Here is a 22,337-nt window from a genome sequence, read left to right as displayed (position 1 = left end):
TCAATAAGACTGTACACTCAATGAGGTTCACAATCTCTTTTGCTGCTTAATTTATCCCCAGTGCCTAGAACAGAGCTCATAGGAGCACGCAGGAGGAATTAAAAACTGTGTTGAAGGCATGGATAAGTGACATTCTTTCAACTACATTCTTTAGGTCTGTATTAAAAACTTATTGGATTTTGATAAAATATTATTCCATTTGGAATTCACTGAATTGGGTATGTCCAATGTACTAATGGCCTTCCCTGGTGGCTGAGACGGTAAAGAATCTGCCTGCAATGCAGGAGACCTGGGTTTGATCCCTGGGTGGGGAAGATATCCTGGGGAAGGGAAGGAATACCCACTCCAGTATTCTGCCTGGAGAATCCCATGGACAGAGGAACCTGGCAGGCTATATACAGTTCATGGTGTTGGAGAGTCAAACATGACTACGCAACTAACACTTTTAATATACTAAGAGGAACCTCAGAAGTAATAGTTGCTGTGATTAGTCACTTGTATTATAGGCTGGAGGACAGTGTTGGGCCAGTCATTGACTAAAATAAACACATTTTTGCACTGTATTAACTTGAAAACTATGAAATGAAATGTGACGACCTCAGAAGTTTCTGTCTGTTGGCAAAGAAACCATTTCTGAGAGACAGGATTTGCACTAAGATTTGTGACATATCATTTATCTTTATCTGTAGCAAATTCTAAATTGAAGATATATGCTCAAGTCAAAGAATATCAAATTTCTGAAATAAATGATTACAACTTATATTTTCCATGCAATTCAATACTTATATTTCCGGATTTTAGCCCTGTTCTTGTTAAAAGAGCAATAAAATTCTTTACAAAGCAAATAATAATGAACAGCTCTAAGTTATCACAGCCGAAGAAAGAAACTTCTTTATTTCCTTAGATAATGTACCTTAAGGAAAATCAACGTAGATTTTAGTAACAACATTTTGGCAATGTGAAAGTGTGAAGAAATGATTGTTTCTGAATCAGCACTGATAGATTCATTTCTTAAAAGTCAGTTTTGGGCTCATGCCACTTTTAAACCATGGCAAGGAGAAAGTTTGTGCGATATCAGACATGCTAGGTTGCCATGTATGTCTCTTATCACCCCGTCCCAGACTAGGCAACGTTGCTGGCTGCAATCCGAGTACTGAACCCTGGACAGCAATGCTCATTAGTCATCCTCTCAATCAAATATCAATGTGGGAAGTTGGTGACTTAGGCCAAAGATGAAAAGATCTGACCAGCTGTTCCTCCCAGGCTCAGTTCTGATCCCTGTGTGGAGAAAGAATACCTTAGAAAAGTAATTGTGAGTCCGAACACAGCGATTGCCAAGCAAAGCATCTCGCCCTGTTTATTTTGGAAGGGCCGTGTGCATCAGTCTGGCTGTGAGCAAGGGATTTCTGTTTGTGCTTCTGCCCATGGGGGACGGCAAGGCCCATCCATCTCATTGGAATGGAGGTTCCTCTGAGTGAAGTTTTTCTTCTCTACCCTGTCCTTGACACCCTCTGCAAAGAGGAATGTCTTTAAGGTCAATAATAAATGATGATGAATTGTGGGTGAAATTGGAAACCCCAAATCTGGTCAGAATGGAGACCCTTGAGGATTCAAGCTCTGACAGTAGAGAGGGATAAAGTGTGCTAAGCGTTACTGTCAGTGGCACATCAGAGTTTAACGAGGGATTAACTGGGAGCCGCGGGATAGATCTCCAAGCCGGAGTAGGACACTCTTGATCTCTGCTGACGTTATTCCTCATCCGACTCACCACTTTCCCACTGGCTCTTGTCTCTTCTCCTTATACATCAAGTCCAAGTTGGAACTTTCTTGGCCTAAACTGTGGATATGCTTTCCAATTTTTCCATGCTGTTGACATTCATAAATGCCAGCTAACAGTGATTCGGTTCTCTGGTCTGAAGAGTGAGATGTAATATGCCTTCACTGCCCTGAAAAAGAAGTTTTGACTCTTCCATATTGTTGCTTTTACACACCATACAAGTACTTTTCATTCAGTTATATTCTATTTTCAGCAGGACATTCTGAAAAGTTAAGCTGTAAAGACTAACTCTGGCTTCTATTATGTAGTTAAGTATATTTCAAGGTTAAGTGTGGTGGTGGTTTAGCCGCTAAGTCGTGTCCGATTCTTGCGACTCCATAGACTGTAGCCTGCCAGGCTCCTCTGTCCATGGGATTCTCTAGGCCACAATACTGGAGTGGGTTGCCATTGCCTTCTCCAGGGGCTCTTCCTGACCCAGGAATAGAAACCTGGTCTCCTGCATTTCAGGCAGATTCTTTACTGACTGATCTATGAGGGAAGCCCCAAGGTTAAGTATATTGGATCTTAAAAAAGAATTTTTTAAAGGTTAAATATATGGGCTCTTACAAAAGAAGTTTTTAGTGTTAAATATAAATCCCTTAAAGTATTTGGAATTCACATGATATTTATGATGTATGAGGAAAAGCATATTTTACTAAAGACAATTCTGATATGGAACTTTAATTCTAAAAGTTTCCATTCTAGCTACACGTTCAATTGGCTCCAGGAAAATATTTATTCTAGCATGTAAGAAAACCATTTGTTTTAGACATAAATATTTATGTTGATCTCTTGCAACATTTTTAGTTGTACAGGGTTTCATTTGATTAGCTATTTATATTGCACTATGCTTTTCAAGGTCATAGAAAGAGAATACTACACTTTTTTCTTAGGGATATGGTGAGCTAGCATTTCACAAAGGATACATTAAAATTCTACCCTAAACACTCCTCTGCTAAAGGCAGGGAAGTTATGTAACAGAGCACAATAGAAAAACAATAGTTCAGTGCAGCTCCAAGTGGACTTTACTAATTCTGCATTTCATATGCATGAGCATACACTACAACTGCCTTGAAGACAACGTAGCTTTTGTGTCCATAGTTGCATTTTTCTTTACAATGACAGTGGTCAACTAAAGAAATTTCTGGTTTGAGAAGATTAACCTCAGACTTTCACACTGGTTTTAGGACTTCCCTGGCGGTCCAATGGTTAAGATTCTGCCTTCCAATGCAGGAGGTGAGGGTTCAATCCCTGGTCAGGGAGATAAGATGCCACATGCCTCATGGCCAAAAACAAACAAAACATAAAACAATATTGTAGCAAATTCAGTCAAGACTTTAAAAATGGTCCACATTAAGAAAAATCTTTAAAAACATTTCATACTTGTTTCAAGTTATTAGAATACCAGAAACCAAACTGTATGTCAGGGATTTCAGCTGATTGTAATTTATAAGAAAAATCAGTATTATGTCACAGAGAATAATTAATGTTCCCCATATCATTACACATCAAGAGGATATATTAGATTGAGTAAAACAGAATAACAAACAATACTGTAAAGCCATATCTGAATGAAAATTAGATTTTCTGCTGTTATTTTTTTTTTTCTTGTTTCAATGATAAAAGCATCACATAGTTTTTAGTGCACAATTAGAGCCTTATGACCTGAGAAGCATTAATTCCTCCAAATATTAAGGCCTCTCAACTTAGAGAATTCAAATGCTGTATGTGATATTCAGTGATCACAGATATGCAAAGATGAAGGGACATTCCCAGTTACCCTTTTCAGTTACATGTATGAGAAAACATTACTTGGGATGTTAGGCAACTTTGCAAGGTTACACACATAGTTAAGGATGAGACTTGAGACTAGAATCTGGGTTTCCCCATGAAGTTTAACGGTCTTATCAACTCCAAAAGCAGCTCATTTATACCTCCAAATTAATGCTATCAAGTGAATTTTCTATCACGTGGAGAAACGTGAGATACATAGCTATGAATGTATCAGAAATTACATTCACTACATGACAAGATCGTCCTTCTCACTTAGCATCAAAATGATGCTCAAATAACCTTTTCTAAAGACAACAGATAAAATTAATATCTTAGTGTATGAGACATTATTGAAGGAATTTTTTAAAAGTTGTGTATGATGCCTTAATTGACAGCATTTTTTCTTAGCAGGACATAAATTTATAATTTATCTTAGGATCAATAGCATCTACAATGGAGGAAAGGAAGATATTAATTTATTTTTATACAAGGAATTTTTAGCTTTAAAATATTGAAAATTGGAAATAGGAAGAGGTTAATAAAGGGTAATAAAATTTAGCTATAATATGGATAAAATCTGAGGGATTTAATGCATAATGAGGTGACTAGGGTTAATAGCAGTTGTATAACTGAAATTTGCTAAGAGAGAACTAAATGTTCTTGCATATAGAAAAAGATAAATAGGCAAGGTAATGGATGTGTTAATAAACTAAATGGAAGGAATCTTTTCACAATCTATCAGCTCAGTTCAGTCGCTCAGTCATGTCCGACTCTTTGCAACCCCATGGACTGCAGCATGCCAGGCCTCTCTGTCCATTACCAGCTTCCAGAGTTTACCCAAACCCATGTCCATTGAGTTGGTGATACCACCCAACCATCTCATCCTCTGTCGTCCTCTTCTCCTCCTGCCCTCAATCTTTCCCAGCATCAGGGTCTTTTCAAATGAGTCAGCTCTTCGCATCAGGTGGCCAAAGTATTGGAGTTTCAGCTTCAGCATCAGTCCTTCCAGTGAATATTTAGGACTGATTTCCTTTAGGATGGACTGGTTGGCTCTCCTTGCAGTCCAATGGATTCTTGAGAGTCTTCTCCAACACCACAGTTCAAAAGAATCAATTCTTTGGCACTCAGCTTTCTTTAGAGTCAAACTCTCACATCCACACATGACTACTGGAAAAACCATAGCCTTGACTAGACGGACATTTGTTGGCCAAATAATGTCTCTGCTTTTTAATATGCTGTCTAGGTTGGTCATAACTTTTCTCCCAAGGAGCAAGTGTCTTTTAATTTAATGGTTGCAGTCCCAATCTGCAGTGATTTTGGAGACCCCAAAAATAAAGTCAGCCACTGTTTCCCCATCTATTTGCCATGAAGTGATGGGACCAAATGCCATGATCTTAGTTTTCTGAATGTTGAGTTTTAAGCCAACCTTTTCACTTTCCTCTTTCACTTTCATCAAGAGGCTCTTTAGTTCTTCTTCACTTTCTCCCATAAGGGTGGTGTCATCTGCATATCTGAGGTTATTGATATTTCTCCCAGCAATCTTGATTCCAGTTTGTGCTTCATCCAGCCCAGCATTTCTCATGATGTACTCTGCATAGAAGTTAAATAAGCAGGGTGACAAAATACAGCCTCGATGTACTCCTTTCCCAATTTGGAACCAGTCTGTTGTTCCATGTCCAGTTCTAACTGTTGCTTCCTGACCTGCATACAGATTTCTCAAGAGGCAGGTCAGGTGGTCTGGTATTCCCATCTCTTGAAGAATTTTTCACAGCTTATTGTGATCCACACAATCAAAGGCTTTGGTGTAATCAATAAAGCAGTAGACACTTTTCTGGAACTCTCTGGCTTTTTGATGATTCAATGGATGTTGGCAATTTGATCTCTGGTTCTTCTGCCTTTTCTAAATCCAGTTTGAACATCTGGAAGTTCATAGTTCATGCACTGTTGAAGCCTGGCTTGGAGAATTTTGAGCATTACTTTGGTAGCATGTGAGATGAGTGCAGTTGTGAGGTAGTTTGAGCATTCTTGGTCTATGCCCCAACCAGTAATGCTGAAGAAACTGAAGTTGAATGGTTCTATGAAGACCTACAAGGCCTTCTAGAACTAACACCCAAAAAAGATGTCCTTTTCATTATAGGGGACTGGAATGCAAAAGTAGGAAGTCAAGAAACACCTGGAGTAACAGGCAAATTTGGCCTTGGAGTACGGAATGAAGCAGGGCAAAGGCTAACAGAGTTCTGCCAAGAGAACGCACTGGTCATAGCAAACACCCTCTTCCAACAACACAAGAGAAGACTCTACACATGGACATCACAGATGGTCAACACTGAAATCAGATTGATTATATTCTTTGCAACCAAAGATGGAGAAGCTCTACACAGTCAGCAAAAACAAGACCAGGAGCTGACTGTGACTCAGATCATGAATTCCTTGTTGCCAAATTCAGACTTAAATTGAAGAAAGTAGGGAAAACCACTAGACCATTCAGGTATGACCTAAATAAAATCCCTTATGATTATACAGTGGATTATACAAATAGATTCTGGTGATTAGGTCTGATAGACAGAGTGCCTGAAGAACTATGGACAGAGGTTTGTGACATTGTACAGGAGACAGGGAGCAAGACCATCCCTAAGAAAAAGAAATGCAAAAAGGCAAAATGTATGTCTGAGGAGGCCTTACAAATAGCTGAGAAAAGAAGAGAAGCGAAAAGCAAAGGAGAAAGGAAAGATATTCCCATTTGAATGCAGAGTTCCAAAGAATAGCAAGGAGAGATAAGAAAGCCTTCCTCAGTGATCAATGCAAAGAAATAGAGGAAAACAACAGAATGGGAAAGTCTAGAGATCTCCACAATGTATACATGCACTAAATCATTGCAATAGATAGTTTAAATAACTTATAATTTTATTTGTCAATTATACCTCAATAAAGTGCAAAAGGTACTTACTCCTTGGAAGGAAAGTTATGACCAACCCAGATAGCATATTAAAAAGCAGAGACATTACTTTGCCAACAAAAGTCCATCTGGTCAAGGCTATGGTTTTTCCAGTGGTCATGTATGGATGTGAGAGTTGGACAGTGAAGAAAGCTGAGTGCTGAAAAATTGATGCTTTTGAACTGTGGTGTTGGAGAAGACTCTTGAGAGTCCCTTGGACTGCAAGGAGATCCAACCAGTCCATCCTAAAGGAGATCAGTCCTGGGTGTTCATTGGAAGGACTGATGCTGAAGCTGAACATCCAATACTTTGGCCACCTCATGCGAAGAGTTGACTCATTGGAAAAGACCCTGATGCTGGGAGGGATTGGGGGCAGGAGGAGAAGGGGATGATAGAGGATGAGATGGCTGGATGGCATCACTGACTCGATGGACATGAGTTTGAGTAAATTCCGAGAGTTTGTGATGGACAGGGAGGCCTGGCGTGCTGCAATTCATGGGGTTGCAAAGAGTCGGACATGACTGAGCGACTGAACTGAACTGAAGTGCAAACGTACAAGAAATTCTGCAATTATATCAACATAAAATATTTTAAGAATACATTATTTAAATTTTATTGCTTGGAATATATATGAAAAGACAGCTGTGTGGTATGTGACACTAATTCAAAGATTCCTATTAGCCTTGATTATCCAATTTAGGGAAAATATTACTCAATAATATTAAAAGGCTACAATATTCAAACAATTAATGCAGATATTTTTCTGCTCTGTTATTCAGAAATGTGATGAAAAGCAATCGCTAATGTCTCTTAATACCTTTAAATGCCATGATGCTGGGCATACCTAAAGGCAGGTTTGTGCTTTACAATGAAGAAAAAGAAAATGACACTGTGGTGTTGGAGAAGACTCTTGAGAGTCCCTTGGACAGTGAAGAGATCCAATCAGTCCATCCTAAAGGAAATCAGTCCTGAATACTCTTTGGAGGGACTGATGCTGAAGCTGAAACTGCAATCCTTTGGCCACCTGATGTGAAGAACTGACTCATTGGAAAAGACACTGACGCTGGGAAGGATTGAAGGCAAAAGGAGAAGCGGGCAACAGAGGAGGAGATGGTTGGATGGCATCTCTGATTCAATGTACATGAACTTGGGCAAACTCTGGGAGATGATGAAGGATGTGGAAGCCTGGCGTGCCGCAGTTCATGGGGTCATGAAGAGTCAGGCAGGACTCGGGGACTGAACAACAACAAAGGCAGGTGTGTGCTTTACAATAAAAAAACAAATGACACTGAATTTCTTTCCTGCGTGGAAACTCCATAGCTCTTAGAGTTATTCAGTCAACTGTTTAAAGTGAGAATAGTTGCAAACATGAAATGTTAGTTTTCAAGTTTTTGCACTTGTATCACTTTTTTGGGTGCTAATACTCAAGTGTTGCATGCCAGGCCATTACTACTATTCTGAGAAGCTCTCTGACCAGCCTAGGCTAGCAAGGCTTTACAGGAAGAGCCAGAAGTGGACCTGGGGTTTTGCTAGGTTTCAGAGAAGTGAGGCTGATGATTGATTTTTCTCAGGAAAGCAAGCAAGTATGTACGTTGTTTTGGAAACAAACCCCACCCAATAAAAATAATACAAACAACAGGTGCAATTCTACCAGTGGCTTGGCCTTGAGTTAAAATGGCAGCAGAGAGGAAAAGAAGGTAGGTTGACCTTAAAGCTAAACCAATGTCTTTTCAGCATAAAATCTTACATAGACACTCACTATACAGTCTGTGGAACTGTGACTATAAACAGCTTAGCTTATCAGGTATAGATGATAGAAAGGATAATGGAGTCAAAGATAATAGTGTGTGAAAAGGTTCGGAGGTGGGGAAAAAAAATTGTGTTAAGGTAAGAGTGAAGGACACTCTGTGACTGAAGCAGAGGGTGGTGGGTGAATTTGGAAGGTAAGCTGGGGATAAAATGGAAAAACAGGTGGGATAGACTTCTGAAGACTCTGAATGTCATTTAGACGAGGTTGTATTTTATTCCTAAAAACTCACTCATCAAATAATATACCAAAGAACTGTTTAAAACTTGTAGGAATAAGAATCTTTGTAATTCTTATCACAGTGCTCAGAGTTTCAGTTACTTTTGTTAGATTAATACATTTTGCTCATGATTGGTCACATATATTTACAAAGGTTTACTGTGATTCCCACTGCATGAAGAGTCCATTAGATCAGGCAGCTCAAAATAGTCCAAGGAGAAGGTGAATGCGGTGGGTGTTAATTTTATCTTCTACCAGCCGAGCGCATCCTTTGCGATGTCTGTTGGTCTGATGTGTGTGTCTACATGACACACACAAAAGGCAGGATGGGGATCCCCTGGTGGCTCAGATGGTAAAGAGTCTGCCTGCAATGCGGGAGACCCAGGTTCAATCCCTGGGTCAGGAAGATCCCCTGGAGAAGAGAATGGCAACCCACTTCAGTATTCTTGCCTGGAGAATCCCATGGACAGAGAAGCCTGGGGGCCACACTCCATGGATCACAAGGAGTCAGACATGACTGAGCGACTCACAGTTTCATTTAGACATGAATAAATAGGCAATTTATCATCTTTGTTTTTTGGTTTCTGATGCACTAGAAACACCAAATGGCTATCAACTTGCAGAAGATTTATACTACCTAGCATCCTGCAAAATAAAATGCTAAATCAAGACTAAAAATAGGTTTAAACTGGATCACCTTAGAGCCCTCAAGTTTATCATTTTAGTATACCACCTAGTTGAAACTTCTGCATCCAGACACTCCCAACCCCCAGTAATTCTGCTGACCCAAATTATCTTCCTTGGTTACTCTGTGCCCGCCTCCTCTGTTCTCTGCATGAACACACTCATCCTCCTGACCGCCCAGTACACCAGCTTTTCAGTACTGTGCTCATGCTCAGCGATAATTTGCGGCTCTTTTTCTGGCATTCTTTTCTCCTTGGTGTATACCCTAACAATCTTCTTTTTTAAAAGCCAGCTCCAGAAATCTCAGCATCTTGGACACAATTTAGAATTCTCTGTTTGCTTTATGGATAGAGAATTTTGAAATCTGTGGACAAATATGCTGGAGTAAATAAGTCAAAACGCAGATGATTAATTTGGGGCTTTTGAAAAACATATTATGGTCTAAAAACTGTCTTGAAGTTCCAGTTTTGCTTCACTCGCATAAGAAAGTGCAATGAAAAACCAGTCAGCAGTTTTCAAGACCACAAACCCAAAATGATTAAATATTTCACTTTGCAAATTCTAACTAGTGTTTATGTGAAAATTTGTGCTACTGTGCAAGTGCTTGCTATTGATGTGCTGTGTACAGTCTTCTAAAGTTTTTAATTAATGAAAACCCATTTTAAAACTTCCTGTGCAGAAATGGTAACAGTATGATGAATTCCAATCCCAACAAAGCAATACTGTTGGTCTTGCTTGGTATAGTTTATTGAAAACTTTATCTGTATCATTGCTATATCAAATGACTCGAAACCTAGTTACCAATCTTCTAACCACATATAACAGAAAAAGATAAATGGAAACAATTTAATGAATTGGAACAGGATCATAGTTTACTAATACAGATAATTATGCAGAATATAACCTCCATTAACTACAAACTGCAGCAGCACATAACTAATCACATTAAAGCAGAAAACTGGCCCAGATATGCCAACTCAGTAGCCTTTCTAATCCAACACTGACATAATGGAGCTCAGAGCCTAAGAGCACTTGCATTGCTGTTTGCCTGGATTTTCCAAACCATGTCAGTTCTTGATTCAGCGCCGCTATTGTGTGGATCAAATAATCCCTGGGCACAAAAATACGCGGGGGGAGTGACTCCCCTGGCGTCCAGGTTATGAGTGTGGTCAGTCATTCCACATGCCTTAGGCGTGAGCTATCTTTACCATGATAAGATATTTCCTTTTCAAGTTTTGTAATCCCCAAACACAAAATCCTAACATCAATAAAAGTCAAAGAAATTTAAAAAGTGTTATCTTACAATCCTGTTCAAGACAGCACTGAAAATAGGTTTATCTCTTCTTGCTGTCTTTTTTTAAAGAATAAAATTAATATTGACTTGGAACCCCAAAAAAAATTTTTTTACAATGTATTCTTAAAATTTTAAGTACTACTCTGCTTCTTCAATGTGAACTACAACCAGATATTTAAAAATACGTCTTTGACATGGGCACACTGTGTATACAAGTTCTATTCTCTTTCTGCATGGGTCATCCTGCTATAAAACAATTTGGGAAGGGGAGAAAAAAAAATACAAAGCAATTCTGGAAAACTTTCCCGCTCTTTTCTCCCAATCTTTCACTATGTCTTGGCAAATGAGGTCATACATTTTAAACAATATGACTCCCTTATGTTCCTGGCCCTCCAACACTCCGGAATGTTCTGGACTTTTCGTGAGCAGAGGTACAGCTCACGGAGTCTGTAGATCAGAACCAGGCTCCTGCTCCGCAGTAACCTGGGTCCAGTCCTCAACTAGATCCCCGAGACCCAGCCCTCGGCGTCGTGCAGACGGAGGGGACCCGCGAGGTCAAGAAACGTCTGGTTCCGGGGACCTGGCAGCATCTCTCTCTTAAGGATAACGGAGTTGAGAGAACCTGCCCTCCTGCCTGCTTCTTCCCATCCTTTGCGCCTAGGATTTTGCAAGTTGCCTGCGAAGGAGTCAAACATGGGTCAGGCAAACGTGTTCTTTCCAGCCACGGTAACCGGATCGCTGGAGTGAAATCAACCCGCAGAAGCATCCAGAGACCGCAGCCCGCCAGCCAGACAGGCAGCCTGCGCTGAAAGCAACCACCAAGCGAGGCTGCAAGCGCCAGCCAGCGGGGCGCAGCTTTCAGTTTGGAGGCGAAGCGCAACGACCGCGCCCCCCCCAAAAGTGGCGGGGCGGGGGGATGATTGGAGGAGGGGGGCCGAGAGCGCCGGCCTCTGCACTTCGGCTCTGGGGTGGGGGGGCCTGGCTCTTTGGGACCCGGGAGGGAGCCCCCCTTCCAGGGCCAGGGGGCGGGGGCCCGTCTCCCCCCATCCCGACAGCTGTCCAGCCCGCGGAATTCATTGGCTTCCCCCAGCCCGCCTCCCGAGCACCGCCCTGGTCTCTTTAGCCCCCCGCCCCACCCTCGCTGACCTAATAAGGCCATGCAAGAATGAGGGGCCCGGCATAAAAGGGGCGCCAGCGGGCCGCGCACGGCGGGAGCGGAGGCAGCGCCGCGCACCGCCATGGCCAAGGAGTGGGGCTACGCCGACCACAACGGTGAGTGTCCGGCGGCCCGCGGGGCGCGAGGTCGGGGGCGCTCCCCCCCAGCCCACCCCGGGCCTTTCCCTAGGGCCCCGCACGGCCCGGCTCACCTTGATCGCGTTCATCTCGCCCTCTCCTGGAGCCGCTGGTATGCCCACTGCAGGAACTGGTGATGTGCCCAGATCTCAGTGCCTCTGACGGAGAAGCCCACCCACCCAGCGCCGCTTCTGGGGGTCCCCCTCTCGCGGAGACTGGCTGGGCAAGCTCTTCTTCACCTCTCTGAGCCTGCTCTGCCTGCAGCTTCTGCCTCCCCGTGGGGAAAGGGATACGGAGATGCTCTGAAACCCACTCCGCGTCAGTGCTGTTTGATTCCAGCTCTGTGACAGGAGAGGGCATTGGTGAAACATGCGATGAACTTCACTTCAAAAATAAGTCTTTCAGGCTGTATCTGAGCCAATACAGGGACGCTTTGGGTAAATACACAGAGTTAAAGATAGCCTTACAGGTACACTATTAACGAACTATGAACGGGTCTTTACCAACAAGCCTTGTGTTGCCCAATCTGCTATCCAAGAGCTTTTCATAATCACTGTCCAGCCTCCGTGTATTTGGCTGGTTTAGTCACTTAGAGAGAGGACTTTGATTGCACCACCAGACAAATGAATCCCCTCAATTTGATTTCCTAGGTCCTGACCATTGGCACGAACTTTACCCGATTGCCAAGGGAGAGAACCAGTCGCCCATTGAGCTGAACACTAAAGAGATCAACCACGACCCTTCCCTGAAGCCATGGACAGCATCCTATGACCCAGGTTCTGCCAAGACCATCCTGAATAATGGGAAGACCTGCAGGGTTGTGTTTGATGATACTTACGACAGGTCAAGTAAGTATGACACCTAGGTAGAGATACAAGGACATTTTCAATGGCTGTATTGGAAAAATGTGATTTGTCACAGCAACAGAATCGGTGGGACAAGGGGGCACTTCTTATCTGAAAATGGAGATGATACACATTTGACTTTGCTCTCGTCTGAAGGATTATATTTATACAGTGAAGTAGAATGTCTTACTCTTTAACCCCGGTCACCCTGGCTGTTCCAAAATGGCCCCATGCCCAAGCTAAAAGTTGGCAGTGTTCCCCTGAAATGAAGCTTAGTAGGGAGGTGATGGTAATGGGTCCAAAGGAGTGTTCTTTGGGCTCTGATGGTCTATGCTTGAGGGGGGTTTGCATCCTAATGGCATCGTGGAGAGCAAGGCTCCCATTTCCAGGTGTGGCATAGGTTCCGTCCTACAGAGTAAGAAATGGCAAGGAACAAGTAGGTACTCTCTTCTCCTGGGGTGTGGGTGGGGCCAATCCCGGGGAGAGAGCAGACCCATGGTATGAGCAAGAAGACGGGCCTTCGGTGGGGCTCGCCTGACTAATCACTTTGGTAAGGGTTTTTGAGGACTGACAATTTCTCCTTGAGTTTTGGTTTGTATTTGTCCATGGGGCTGCAAAGAGTTGGATGCCACTGAGTGACTGAACTGAGCTGAACAGAACTGAACTGAAAATGGAAAGTTGCATGTTTAAAAAAAAGTCTATTTCATCTATAACCATTAAGCAAATCAGTGAACTAAAAGAAGGCTAATTAGAAGTACTTTATTTTCTGTGAATGAGCTAAGAATCTACCTTTAGCATTTTGGTACTTGATATACAATATATTTTTTCCTATAACCACATTTGTAAAAAAGTTAAAATTATCCTTACTGATGTACATGAATGAATATTCTCAGTGATCCTGTAATTAAAGAGTAAAAGTGATAATTTCTACCTACTAGCAGGTTCCAGGTAAGGAATATCATAGAAATGTATATTCTTTAAATAATTATCTCATTGGTATCTGTTATTTTTTCCTCCATTTAAATCAGGTTCCATTCTGAAGGATAAGTAATAAAATTAAACAGGATCTCTTAGGTTGAATCACATGAAGAAGCCTTTTTGTAAGCAAATATGATTGAATATTGACACTTTCATATGATTCATCCTAATAAACTGAACTCATATAACTGAATTATAACTGTTCCTAGTGGATGGTGAAAGTGCAAAGAACAATTAATCAGACAGAAAAAATGCAATTAAAACACTCATTCCTATGTGACCAAGCTCATGCTAGTCTCGTTCTATCAGTTTAGACCTATCCTATGACTTCTAGTCTGCCATTTTAACACCAACAGTTGATCTATCTTTTCTAGAATAGCTATCCTCTGAATTCCATTTTGATTTAGCTTACATTGGTAAATTCTGATTTTAGGGCTTCTGTATAGTTTCCAATATCCTTTAGAAAATATTTGAACTTCTAAATCACTCTCCAGGCTGAATGAAGTGAAAGCGAGTTAAGTGCCAAGCTGAGATATTTAGACAGCAAACTCACATTCATACTACGGAGAATCGTCTCGTGTAAGGGTCAACATTGACTGATTCCCTGGGAAACCTCAGAGTTTTCCATTCCATCTCATTTGAATAAACGCAGTCTGAATTAGCTGTGGGTGTGAGCTCTTGTCTGTAGTCTTGAAGAAAAGTGTGGTTGGAGGCAAGACCCAGAGAAAGAATTCACATTTGCTCAGTGATGACTATGCCAGGCACTGTGATGAGCAGTTTAAAGTCCTTAATCTCATTTAATCCTCACAGCAGCTCTGAAAGGTTAGTATCATTATCACCTTTGGCAAGATGCAGAAACGGGTTCAGAGAAGTTTAGCAACTTGCCTGAGACCGCACAACTCGCAAGGGGTGGGGTTGGGATTGGAACCTGAGTCTGCCCAGCTCTCAACTGTCCTGTTCTCCCCAGTGCGGCCCACAACAAATTTTGATTTTGATTTTAGGGTTTAGTTGTTTTCATTGGCCATCTGCTGGCTTAATTTTATTTTCATGCATGTGAAATTGACATGTAAAAATCACAAAACAAGCAGACAAAATCAGAAAGACAGAGAAGAGAAAGGATTTATTTTGACACACCCCAAGGCTTCACTTTGTGAGACAGAGACCAGTGTGCTCGGGAATGCCGCCGCCAGCCCAGCCCAGCAAGCTTTGGCTCTAAGGTAGCTGTTTAAAGCAGGGCTGTGTCAGAGAAGTTCGAGCTCCCTGCTGACCTAGCTTCTCTGGCTCGCAGTGCTGAGAGGTGGTCCTCTCACTGCGCCCTACCGGCTCCGCCAGTTCCACCTCCACTGGGGCTCCTCGGACGATCACGGCTCGGAGCACAGCGTGGATGGAGTCAAGTACGCAGCAGAGGTAAGAGGACCTGCCGGGACCCGCTCTGCATCTCACCCAGCGAGAACTGAGCTGAAAGATAACGACGGAAGAGCATCCACTGCATGTCCTTCAAGCCCGTAGTTATGAAAAGAGCTGCAGGAGTTTTAGCATAAACTGAAGCTGCCAGACAGTCTGGGTTAGACAGTGAAGAGGGTGGAGGTGAGTTAGTCACACGCCTGAAGACTTGCAAGGTTATATTTAGAAAGTGGATAGCTGTTTAATAATAACAATTTTATAAAACCAGGGCTCTGAATGGAACCGAAAAGAGAAGGGGAGTCAATGCCTATTAGGTGCCTGCAGGTATTAACCCATGTAATCCTCTCGGCATGCTATGGGGTGGGCTACAAGGTGAGGAAACTGAGGTGCCAGAAGGTTACGTAACAAAGTCACACAGCCCATGGTGCTAGACTGGTGCTCTGCTTCATGCTGATTGGCTTCATCATCCTGCCCAGTGCCCTAAGCCTCCTCTTTTATGAGAGTGTGGTGCTTTAAAAATAGCACTTAGCAATGCTAGCTGATGCCCAAGGCTCTAGTCTCTTAAGGAAGGGGGTGCGTCGGTATAGGTATACGTGTGATTTTATATGTACATGTGGACTTATGCACGCAGAGAGCTAGCTAGCTACAGATACACACAATTTAAAATGAGCAGATACTATATACTCTGTTCCCGAGAACCCATTAAAGGAAGCGCATGATTTGTAGCTCAGATCAAGGCATCATATTACAAGGAAATAAGACAAGCCTCCCGCATGCTCTCTGTATAAAGCCAAGCCTATAAGGGGCGACGCATGCCCTGGAGGTGAGGATAATTCCATTTGCACTGCCAGACCCTTCCAGAGGCAGGCTCTGGTCAACAGGGTAGCCAGGAACCTTGGAGCCATTTGTGGACACTCTCTCAGGCAGAATCATAAGACAGCTTAACTCAACTTAACAAAACAGCTCAACTGAACTGTGAGAGACCCAGAGTACTTCCCTGTGACCATTCTGCTTCTCTGCAGGCCATCCAGACAGCCAATGACAGGATAAACCAATTGAGAATGCCTTTCAGACGTCTTTTCCCGAAAAAGGGGGGAAATGTAGTATATTCCTTCCCAATAGGACCAAGGCCTGCAGTTTGGTCTTGACACATGGGATTATCACACAGTTTTGTTCCTGAAGACAGTATTTTTAAACTGCCATGAGCTATGGTATTCTCTTGGCATTCTCTTGGCATACACATGGTATAACTCAATGTGGAAATTTTGACTAATTTAACTGGTGCATATGTAAGCACCTTAACCTTATTAAGATAAGGTTACCAACTGGTTCTAGAGCACTTGTTGCTGAGAGAGGCATGAAAAAAATCAAAGAATTTGTCCCCTTGTTTTTCATCTCCTACTTTCCAGTTAATTGTGTCTTTAAAGTGTTAGCAGATTCCTGTTTATAGCTCTGTGTTTGATTTGGTCAGAAAGAGGACTAATATTATACAAAGGTAACATAATATTATGAATTGATTTAGTGACAGTTTGGTTTTCACCAATTCTACCTGTCATAACTTTTTATTTGAACCATCAAAAGTCTTGCCAAAATATTCCATGTTAACTTTTAGAATTCTGTTAACTTCTATGAGAGTGTTCAGCAATCCTAGACTGTAAAATTGTTGGGTTTATTGTGAATAATTTCACACTTATTTCCTTATTTTAGGCTTGTACCTCCTAACCTCTGTTCTATGGTTTCAGCTTCATTTGGTTCACTGGAATTCAAAGTATAACAGTTTTGCAAGTGCTCTGAAGCATCCCGATGGAGTAGCTGTGGTTGGTGTTTTTCTGAAGGTAAGGTAAAAACCGAGTGCATATTTTTTTCAAAGTTTAGTTCCTTATCAATGCTTAGGTTTCACTTCATTTTATTTATAGGGGAGAGAGGAATGAAGTTCAGGATTCATTCAACTAATCAAGATATTTCCGATAAGATCAGCTCAAAAGGTTTTGTTCTCTCTTAAAAGAGTACCTTTTGCTACTTTGGTCCCCCTAGCCCTTCTAGATTTTCTCAAGGTGCAGGGTGTGTGTGTGTGTGTGTGTGTGTGTGTGTGTGTGCTGGGGCAGTGGGGATGGAGCCTTTGAAGGAGCTTATTTCAGCGGCAGTGAAGGCAAGGGCAGCCTTATTCATTCCCCTTTCCGGCTGCTCCACGTCAATTGCAGTGGAAACCAGAAAAGCCAGTGTTGGGAACCACTGCGCTGCCAGGTCCCTGGCTGAACATCCTCTCAGCTGAGGGCGGCCACCGCTCACATGATCCCAGGCTAAGATAGCACATGGAATGTGTGTGTTGTTGAGCCAGCCTTGGTTTAGAGAGGACTTAGTGTCATTAACACATGAATTTAGTGGTAACATGATCTAGATTTTAAGCCAGAGGTGAAAATCTGGCTTCTTTCTTTTTGAATGACCTAGTTTGTTTTATGTTCTGAATTCACTGGGTCCTTTTCAGTGCTTGAACACACCACTATAGGAAGTGGAGTGGGTCTGAGCAGAAAGACAACAGGTTTAGTTTTGCGTACATTGAGTCCTCTTAGCTACAATTATATTAAAAAGAAAAGCAGAATGACTTCACAGAGAAGGTCAAGGACATAGATGTAAATCAACATGTAATTTTGTGGTTTTGTATTTCAGAGACCCAGAGTCCAAATTTAGTTCAGAAAATACATACTCTAAAATTTTGGGGGAGGGATAAACTTATGTTTTTGCTTCATGCAATATATTCTGGCAGATTTAGAAACACTGGTTGTAGATGGATGGATTAAAATCAGCTTTTAAGACAACCCTAAATTATGGAGAAGAGAAAAATATAATCGTTAGTTTTCTCTCTCTCTCTTTCTTATTTTTACAGATAGGACGTGAGAAAGGCGAGTTCCAGCTGCTCCTTGATGCCCTGGACAAAATTAAGACGAAGGTAAAAAGTATCATCTTCCCTCTTAGAACATAAAACCAGGTTATGTCAATTTTTTCTTTTTACATTTTTCAAGTGTGCTTCTTTCACCCAAAATCTGTTAGTAAATTGTTCGATGAATATGCTAGGCAGGCATATAAAAGCAAATGCTGTTATGTTTGTTTGTATATTTTTATGGTTTGTTGGTTTTAGAACAGTTTCACATACTTAAGCTTGTTTAATCCTCATAGTCAACCTGTCAGATAATTACATTTTTAATGAAATGTTTGAGAGAGAAGTTGAATGGTGTTTCCCTGCCCAACACACACATACACACACACACACTCTTACACACTTGCAGAGGTACTAAATGTTTGGGTCCTAGTGTTTCCCTTCCTCTCCTGGATTGCACCTGTATATTTTAAATCTTAATAGTAAATTCTTCTACTTAACAGACTCACTTAATTCTTTGAGACTGTTCTAGTCAATCACTTTTAGTTTTACCACTACATAAAGTATTCTGAGGATGACATTTTATGAAAATAGAAGCCTGTTTTGTATCATCAGGAACCAGAGCACTAATATCTATGAAATATTTCTGTTAGTTTAGAATGAGTTTGTCCTTTTTCTTGAGAAACGGTAGATTTATAGTTCTACAGACAGTGGATAAGGAATAGAACATTACAATGACTGTGCCAAAGTCGTGTCATGCACACCTGCTCCCCCCATCCCCCACACCTTTTATTTCTAAAAGACACGGATTTGCTCCCAAGCTTGTTTCTCTGTTGCCCTCCTCCCCAAGCTGAGATGCGCGCCTGCTCACCCCCGCTCTCTCGCAGGGCAAGGAGGCGCCCTTCAACAACTTCGACCCGTCGTGCCTGTTCCCCGCCTGCCGGGACTACTGGACCTACCACGGCTCCTTCACCACGCCGCCCTGCGAGGAGTGCATCGTGTGGCTGCTGCTCAAGGAGCCCATCACGGTCAGCTCCGACCAGGTGAGCGCCCGCGGGGGCGCGGGGCTGGGGGTCCGCCTGTGTGTGTGAAAGGCGCTCAGTCCGGTCTGGCTCTTTGGGACCCCATGGACGGTAACCCGCCAGGCTCCTCTGACCATGGGATTCTCCAGGCCAGAATCCTGGAGTGGGTAGCCTTTCCCTTCTCCAGGGGATCTTCCCGACCCAGGGATGGAACCCAGGTCTCCTGCATTGCAGGTAGATTCTTTACCCGCTGAGCCACCAGGAAAGGCCGAAGGGTAGACAGTGTGTGTGTGGAAGTCTCTGAAAATATAAAGCTGCTAAATAGATGCTTACCCAATCTCTACCGCTGGAGCTTTCCTAGTTTGCCCTGGTTAGTTACCATCAGCCTGTTTAACTTTCTAAAACTCAGCTTCCAGAGGGTACCAGGCTAAAATGCAAAACAGTTAAAGATGGTTGTGGTGCTGAACAATGCCTGAGCATGTGCCCTGGAAACACTTAAGGGCTCAGATCCATATGAGTTCAGTTCAGTTCAGTCGCTCAGTCGTGTCCGACTCTTTGTGATCCTGTGGACCGCAGCAGGCCAGGTCTCCCTGTCCATCAGCAACTCCCAGAGCTCACTCAAACTCACGTCCATCGAGTTGGTGATGCCATCCGACCGTCTCATCGTCCTTGCTAATTTGGAGAACCCCAAACACTGAGGACTGTTTAGCAGATGGGATGGTAAATACAGCCTTGGGGAAAGGATGGGAAGAGATTGAACATCCTCCTGAGGTGTACGCTTACCTGGTGGCTCAGAATGCGAGGACTCTGCCTGCCACGCAGGAGACCCGGGTTCGATCCCTGGGCCGGGAGAATCCCTGGGAAAGGGAATGGCAACCCACTCCAGCATTCTTGCCTGGAAAGTTACAGGGACAGAGGTGCCTAGTGGGCTACAGTCCATGGGTTGCAAGAGTCGGACACGACTAGTTCCTCAGTTTTACTGCTAAGGAGGCCGATGCTCGGAAAGGTTAGTAATTTGCCCCTGACCACACAGCCGAGGGTAGCATCTGACAGTCCACCTCCCCTCTGTCAGCTTTCCAATGCCTTTGGTCTCTCTGTTTAGGCTTCCCTTCGTGTAAATTATAGTTCATGCAAATTGGCTCCATTAACTTCTGCAGTGAAGGCCAGTTGAGCTTATTACTTGCACTGACACCGTCTTCTACTCTTATATAAGGGATAGATTTCAGGCCGATTCATCAGATTAAGATAATTGTTTCAGAATTCCAGATGAAAAGGTTTTAACCACAGGGCCTAGTGATCCTCTACAAGAGGAAGAAAAAGGTTTGTTTGTTTTTTTTTTTAAACCAAAAAGAGGTTGTTCTTACTTGGGAACTAGCAACCAGTAACTCGGGACGGAGCACCGGAGACCGGTTTTGCGGGCGGCGCGTTCGGAAAGCCCGCGATCTCTGTAGCGCGCTCGCGTCCGCTCGGCCGGCAGTGGCGTGACGCCCCCCTCCCCTCCTGCCTGCAGATGGCCAAGCTTCGCACCCTGTACTCCAGCGCCGAGAACGAGCCCCCGGTGCCCCTGGTGAGGAACTGGCGCCCCCCGCAGCCCATCAAGGGCAGGATCGTGAAGGCCTCTTTCAAGTGAGGCCGCTGCAGCTCGCCCTCTTCAGGAAAGGAAGCCGACCCTGCGGAGCTTGGCCCCTCGCCGCCTCTCGGTGCTTCTGACTCTCCAGGTCCGCCCCCGTGTCTCCACACAGAGCCGAGCAGATGAGAGATGCCATCCCCGGGAAATCAGAGCCACTGTTCCCAGGGTCTGATGTGAGAGCGTTTGGCCCCTGTGATAATCACCTTGCCTGTAAAAGTGGCGTTTCTAGCCAGGTTTCAGAGAAGAAGAAGAAACGGGGTGAGGAGAGTAAAGATAGGGAAAAAGTGGCTCCTGGGCACCATTTCTGTGTCATCTTAAAGTTCACAGAACTTCCGTTTACCCTTTTCCTATGATGCATTATCCATCTTAAAGAAATAGTGAGTACTTCTGCGTGTGGGCATAGAGGGGTCTGCAGATCCTGTAGCAGAAATTAAAGTGACTGTGAACATCAAGAATGGAGATGATTATGTGTTTTAACACTTAAATAAACCAATAAGAAGAGCATCACTTATTAACATTTAAAACCACTATAGAGATTGCCTGGTTTTGATTATCAATGAACGTAAAAGACACTGACCAGGAATTTTTTTTAAAATTTGACCCATTATTTGAATGTTTTCTTCACGAAGATAGTTGACTTTATCCTGATGTTTTTCTTTACCTGAAGGAGGGCCATTTATTTTTCATTTTACTACTTTTATCTTTGCATGCTTCTTAACATAAAAAATGTCTCTGAGATATTTCCACTGTGAGGGTGGGATTAACGATTCCTAGATCTCGCAGGAGTGAAGTAAACACAGTTTACTTGTTTACTGCACTTGAAGTAAACACAGTTGTACTGATCTTCAAAACTAATAAAGACATGAATGCAGATACTTGAAAGCTGTATTTTTTGTGGAGGGGGAACTTTGTGAGTTTGTTTTCATAACTGAGGGGACTCGTTCTGAGTTTGACTGGAAATTGCATTCCTCTTGGAGCAGCTGACGCACTTCCTGGGGGCCTTCCAAGGAAACTGCAGACCAGAAGAGGTGGGTGTAGCCACAAATTTGACAGCGTGGACTGGTTAGGTTAGGCGGCCCTTATCAGTACCATGGCTGCTAACTTAGGGGCATGGGATCAAGTCAGACTGTAGCCTTTATGTCGTTATTTTTTAAATGTGCATCGAGATGACGTCTGTCTGACACTGCAAACCTCCATACATTTGAGACCTTCAAAAGTGAAATATCTTTAGACATAAAGTCCAATTTTGCCGTTAGTAGCCTTGATGAAATCTCATCACGTCACTGGCTAATCTGTTAACTTACTTTTGAAAATGGCAGCAGTAATTGAATTCCCCTAAGGGATGAGAATGGCATTGGGTCAGGAGAGTCCTGCAAAGCTGGAAATCAAGTCACGTGACAGAGTCCTGGGAGGCTAACCGTTATTTAATAGATTACCACTTGGGTGAAGGAAACCCAGGTTGGTCAGTACAAACTGGGTGTGTTAATTAAATCCCTTGAAATTAGGAGGTGTGGAGTTTTCATCAATTAGTGGTAATATACAAGCTGATTCTCTCAGGGTACTTAGTTGGTAATGCTGGGAGCTCTGCAAAAACACTATGTGGTGGAGGAGCGTAGGACTTAATTCCAGCTACAGTGGCGCTTATTGAGGGATGGCCTGGACAAAGCTGCAACGGTGTTAAGGGAAAATATTTAATCAAGGAAAGGTATCTCCCTAGACCACCAGCTCCCTGATGGCATAGACTTGAATCTCATACACTGAC

At 42.9% G+C, this 22,337-nt stretch overlaps 1 protein-coding gene and 1 long non-coding RNA gene across 2 annotated transcripts; one reads left to right on the top strand and one right to left on the bottom strand.

Annotated features, from left to right (window-relative positions):
* Positions 1 to 718: 718 nt before the first annotated feature.
* LOC122679051 lies at positions 719 to 12,119 on the bottom strand. The gene is made up of 3 exons (XR_006336323.1): positions 11,896 to 12,119; positions 1,769 to 1,946; positions 719 to 1,278 (listed from the first exon to the last, which is right to left on the bottom strand). It is a non-coding gene; the product is annotated as an uncharacterized LOC122679051 (long non-coding RNA).
* Positions 11,646 to 21,450, top strand: CA3 (carbonic anhydrase 3). Its single transcript, XM_043879302.1, has 7 exons — positions 11,646 to 11,800; positions 12,472 to 12,669; positions 14,933 to 15,051; positions 16,791 to 16,883; positions 17,933 to 17,995; positions 18,811 to 18,966; positions 20,456 to 21,450. The coding sequence occupies exons 1-7, from the start codon at positions 11,767 to 11,769 to the stop codon at positions 20,573 to 20,575; spliced, it is 783 nt and encodes a 260-aa protein (XP_043735237.1). The 5' UTR covers positions 11,646 to 11,766; the 3' UTR covers positions 20,576 to 21,450.
* Positions 21,451 to 22,337: the final 887 nt, after the last annotated feature.

The sequence above is a fragment of the Cervus elaphus genome, chromosome 21 (assembly GCF_910594005.1).
Source record: "Cervus elaphus chromosome 21, mCerEla1.1, whole genome shotgun sequence".
Taxonomy (NCBI): domain Eukaryota; kingdom Metazoa; phylum Chordata; class Mammalia; order Artiodactyla; family Cervidae; genus Cervus; species Cervus elaphus.
The sequence above is the reverse complement of the archived record's forward strand: the minus strand, read 5'-3'. Positions and strand labels throughout refer to the sequence as shown.